The sequence below is a fragment of the Leucoraja erinacea genome, chromosome 9, assembly GCF_028641065.1.
Source record: "Leucoraja erinacea ecotype New England chromosome 9, Leri_hhj_1, whole genome shotgun sequence".
In the NCBI taxonomy this organism is placed as follows: domain Eukaryota; kingdom Metazoa; phylum Chordata; class Chondrichthyes; order Rajiformes; family Rajidae; genus Leucoraja; species Leucoraja erinaceus.
In genome coordinates, this window is record NC_073385.1 from 57,791,588 (window position 1) to 57,797,152 (window position 5,565).

A 5,565-nucleotide genomic window follows, 5' to 3' on the forward strand; every position below is an offset into this window, starting at 1 on the left:
TGCCAAAACAAGCTCTTGGCATCCAGAATGGAGAATACTGATGCGTTGCCTATCTGAGCAGCAACTTCCTCTAATGTTCGCATAGGGTAGTGCGGGCGTTCGATGGCAGTGTTAAGATCTCTGGGGTTCATGCAGATACGGATCTCCTCCTTATTTTTCTTTGTCGTGACCACCATGGTGGAAACCCAGTCAGAATGGGTCAGTAACTTCGGCAATAACACCCATGGAGACCATCCATCCGCTTGAGTTCATTGTGAACTCTGTCATGCATGGCATGCAGAACACGATGTGGTGCTCGGACCACAGGAGTGATGTTGGGATCGACAACAATGTGGTATTTGATATGCAACTTGCCAAGCTTGTCATTGAACAGATCTTTGTATTGAGAGAGTACTTGCTGAGTGGGTCCATCAATGAGAAAGAGTTGATGGACGGCGTGGCCAAAGTGTACCAGGCCTAAATCGTGGCATGCATTGATACCGAGCAAAGTCTCTGAATCCCCCTTAACAATATAAAACTTTAAGGTACGGGTCTGTTTGTCCAAGAGGGTGTAGAACATCTCCCCCGTAAGCCCGAAGCGTGGCCGAGGCTTTTTCAATACGTTCAGCATTATGATCTTTTTTTAACTCTGATAACGAGATGACATTGCATTTCGCGCCAGTATCAATCTTTACAATCAAAGGCCTATTATTCACAAACATAGTTACCTCAGGGTCAAGTTGATTGTTAGACGAAGGGAGGAGAGAGTGGATGGCAGAACTGGTATCTGTACTTTCCGAGAGTGGAGCGGGGGATGCCAAGTCAGGCCCTTGGAAGTCATTAACAGCAAGCTCATGTTGTAGCAGGTGTAGGCTCGTCCTTGAAGCTGCTTAAGTCACATGAGAACGGCAGCATCGAGCAAAGTGGTTTAACTTCTTGCAGAAATTACAGGCTTTACCATAAGCAACGCAGAACTGTCGACCCGTAGCATGTAAATAGTCGCAATTTTGACATCGAACAGGCCTTGTACGGGTGTTACGAGAGGAAGAGTCTGTAGGATTAACACTATGCTGCAAACGGTGACCGGAGGGCACAGACTCAGTGTGGTAAGATGTCATCTCAGCAATCCAACAGGCATGCTCTGCTTGATTAAGGGTTAGGTCAGTATCACGAAGAAGTTCACCCCGCAACTTGCTATCAAGCATTCCTCCGACAAGTTTGTCATGGATGAGTTCATCGCACAGATCTCGAAATTGGCAGCATGCAGCCATGTGTTTTAAGTCACTAATAAAACGTTCAATCGGTTCATCAATCTGTTGCATACGAGCATAAAACTTGGTCCGTTCAATAATGTAGTTTGAGGGCAGTTCACACAACCGTCTGAACTTTGCAAGTAAGACAGCAGGGTCGTCTATCGTCTCAGCAGGCACCAGGACCTGACCATTAGCATCCAGAACAGCAGGCTCAAATGTGAAATTGTTGGCAGGATTCATTGCCTCGGGTCCCGCGAAGTTGAACAATACAGAAGTACGCACATCGAGGGGGTTGTTGCGATGAACGATGCAAGCATAATGCGCTCGAAAAGATGCCAGCGTTCAGCAATGTCAGAGTCAAAGATCAGAGGACTTGGACGGTGACACTATTTGCCATGATGCATATAGTAGGCACATAAACTAATTTAAAAAACAAAACCCAATAAACATGAACGCGGTGGGCAAGATTCACTCTCTGACACCATGTAATGAGCTGAGTCGAACACAGATCAAGATACAACACATGTTTATTTACTCTACTTACAGCATAGATCTGCAGGACATTACATTTCCTAGCAGATACTCGTACTAACTAGCGTAGGCAAGCTCTTGATAATATAAAGCGCATGACAGGCGGAGTCACTACTAACAAGCACTATAATTTGCTAGTAGGAAATAGCCAATCTACAAAACCTATCCTTCCTAGGATCTGAAACCCAGAAGTGAACACAGTGCTCCAGATGTGGACTCACCATTGTTCTGTGTGGTGTAACAAAGATTGGCCCTTTTGTATTCTAGATCAGAAACTCAAGACCTCCACTTTGATTATTTTTGTCATTTTCCTATCTCAGACATTTTCATAATCTATTTAGCTTATTTGTACCCGCACTATTTACATTGAAGTTTCCAGTTTGTCTTCATTTGAATTAAAGACAAAAAATAATTAAAGTTTTGCCTGACAGTGGAAACACTCAGCAGGTCAGACAACATCCATGGAATGAGATATAGAGATAATATTCCAGGTCAAAGACTCTTCATTAGAACTGTGAAATAGAGAAAACAAGTTAGCTTTAAGTAGCAGAGGCAGGTGGGTGATGGAAAAATGAAAGGAATATTTCTTATAAGATGCAATGGAGATAAGATGTAGATGAAGTTGCCAGATTAATAGGTTAATGAGGGCAGTTTGAGAGAGAGAACACAGAGAACTGGCAAATTCTGTTGAAAGTCACCAATCTTTAATATTGCCTGTTTTTCTCTCTTCACTAGTATATGACCTATCTTGAGGACTTCAGTTAATTCAATTTTTTTTCTATAGTTGCTGTAGGATCTATTCAGTGTTACCAGCATTTCTAGAATTTTATTTCATACTAGACCAAGTGGGACCCGTTGGGTCCCTGTCACACGGGAGGCCTGTGTGACATATTCCACCACTCACCCGTTACCCCAACACAAGCCGTCCCCCCAATGCAACATTCCACCACTCACCCATAGTCCCCACAGGAGGCATGGTCCCCCAACGCAACCCGTTCCCCAACGCAAATATTCCACCACTCACCCACAGTCCCCAACTTAGTCACCCTCCCTCATTTTAATATTTTGTTTAATTCTTTGCTATTATCAGGAGGCATTCCCTCAAAGAGGCCTGTGGATAACTGGAGACTCTCTCCCCAAATGAAGGTGAGCTTGAAGCTAAAACAAATGTAAATTTCAAATTGGGTATTGATCAAGGATCCAAGGCAGATAGACGGGTTGGATGGCGGTTGTGGCCTAATCAAATGACAGAAGAGACACTGGAGTTGCATGGCCTATATTTAATATCCTGTATTTAATATCTTCAGTGTAGGACATCTAATGTCAGAGGTCTGGTTTGAAGAATTTACTTCTGTTCGTCGTTAATTTTTCATTCCTCAGCTGGCATCCTCTGGCATCCTCCAACCAGGTCAATTGGCGAATGATCCAGACCCCTTCTGTTCAACCACCTTAAACATTGTTGCTTTAAATCATTCAGCAGAGAACTGCTGCAAATCTACAGGGCGAGTAGTCGGCTAAAGGCCCAGCGTCAGAGGTACATTGTCTCTGAGTGTGTGTGTGTGTGTGGCTGTTCACCACTGCCCTGTATTGTGTGGACTGGCGTTGAATGGATCTTGTCACGGGTGCATTCTTCTTGAGTGCGGAACGGCCAACTTTCTGCCCTTCCATTCGATGACGAAGCAGTTGCTTGTTCTGTTTGCAAGTGTACAGAGCTCAACCTGATCCAATTCTGTTTGGTGTGTTCCTCTTGCTCCACTCTGGAGCCCAACAGTGGGGCCTGGGGGTTATGCTGAATGGGAGAGGGGCTAAGCAGAAACCTGGGCTCCACACTGCAGGAACACAGTGGAACCCATTGACTGGTACAGAGGAGGGCCCACCTCTGGAGTCATGGTGGGAGGCAGTGGCTTCAGTAGCCTCGACCAAGTTGTCCTCGTCAGACGCTCTGCTTCAGATAGAATGGCCTCTTCTGTTTGCTGTCGGTGACGGTGGACACCTCCAGCGAGGTGCAGGTGTTCAAGCGGAAGTTTTGGCTGGACATGGTGCTGCTGCCCTGCTTCCTGTTGCGGGTCAACAGGTTGCTCAGGTGGAGGCGGAACTTGTTGTGGAGGGAGGCGTAGATGAAGGGGTTGTAACAGGTGGAGCTCATGGCAACCAGGTGGCACGACACCTGGATCACCTCCAGGTAGGTCTTGTCGAAGATGCTCTTGTCAATGTCCCAGATCAGGTTGACCGTCTGCAGGGGCATCCAGCAGAGTGCAAAGCAGAGGACGGAGATGAGGAGCATGCAAAAGGCCCTCCTCTTCTTCCTTGACCACTTGTCATGGCTGTGCAAGTCCGCTCCCGGAACCTTCCTCCTCTTCAGGTGGTACGTGATGGCGCAGTAGGAGATGGAAACAGCACCAACTGGGAGCATGTAGAACAGCAGGAACACCATGCAGGAGTACAGTAGACCTTGATGCTCCCGTCTGTCCCAAAGCTCCTCGCAGATGATCATGTTGATCCCCAGATGGTTGATCTTTATATATTGGGTGTGCAGGGGAGTTGGCATCGAAATTCCAATGGAGACCAACCAGATCAATGCAATGACGTAGGCACAGGAGCGCGGTCTAATCCTGCGGTGGACTGGATACACCACCACCACATACCTATCCACGGCAATGGCCGTGAGGGATAAGACAGACACAAAGACGGTGGTGGACTGCATCAGCTTGATGAAGTAGCACATGAAGATCCCAAAGAGCCAGCCCTGGCTGGCGAAGGCGTAGGATGCCGTCATGGGCACGCAGAAGATGCACATCACCAGGTCGGAGGCGGCCAGGTTGCCGATGAGGAAGTTGGTGGTGGTGTGGAGCTTCTTGGTGGAGATGATGTGAGCCAGGAGGAGGAGGTTCCCACCGCATGCCACCAGCACCAGCGCCGCATAGAGCAGAATGAAGAAAGGCTTCAGCTTCAAGAGCAGGCAAGTGCCCGGGAACGAGGGGGACACTGTCACATTGCACATCGAACCGTTGAGGGCCACCTGCCAGACGCCAGATTCATTCGCAGTCATCACCGGCTCACCTGTGTGGAAAACACAGAACAAATCATATACCATCAAGCGCTCACTAATCCCACACATTTACCCACATTTCTTGCTTCCTTATTTCCACCCTTCTGCTGCTTTTCAAGATGAGAAACGATCTCTCTATCAGCATTTTTCCAAGTGATGTATTTTACTCATTTTGTGGAGGTAGGCATGCTGGGCAATATGGGCAATAATTGCCCACCTCTGGGCACCTTAAGCAGGTGGTGGTGAGCTACCACCTTTGAACCAGAGCCGGGCGAATGGTGAAGGAGCTCCCATGGAGTGGTTGGGTCAGCAGTGACACTGAATCAATGAAAATAATCGAGGCAGAAAAATGGTAGAGATGCTGCCTCGTGCGCCAGAGATGTAGGTTCGATCCTGACCTCGGGTGCTGTCTCTGTGGACTTTGCACAATCTCCCTGTAATCGTCTGCGTATTCCAAAGGTGTGTAGGTTTGTAGGTCAATTGACTTGGTAATTTGCTCCTAATGCAGAGGGAGTGGATGAGAAAGTGGGATAACATTGATCTAGTGTGAACTAGTCAATGATGGCTGAAGGACTGTATCTCGAAACTAAATTTGCCGGGACCAACTCATCCATGAATACGTTGACACCTGCTGACCTTGGCTTTGTAGGAGGTAGACGTCTGTGAAGTTTCTTATTTTTCTGGCTCACAATGTTCGAAACAAACAAACACGCCCCGTGTTCTTTGAGGTAATTTGAAGGACCTGAGTGGGAA

The 5,565-nt window shown here is 47.2% G+C and overlaps 1 protein-coding gene across 1 annotated transcript; it reads right to left on the minus strand.

Moving 5' to 3' along the window:
• Nucleotides 1-906: 906 nt before the first annotated feature.
• LOC129700417 (prolactin-releasing peptide receptor-like) lies at nucleotides 907-5,014 on the minus strand. The gene has a single exon (XM_055640878.1). It carries the CDS (start codon nucleotides 4,879-4,881, stop codon nucleotides 3,697-3,699), a length of 1,185 nt encoding a protein of 394 aa, XP_055496853.1. The 5' UTR covers nucleotides 4,882-5,014; the 3' UTR covers nucleotides 907-3,696.
• Between the last annotated feature and the right edge of the window lie 551 nt (nucleotides 5,015-5,565).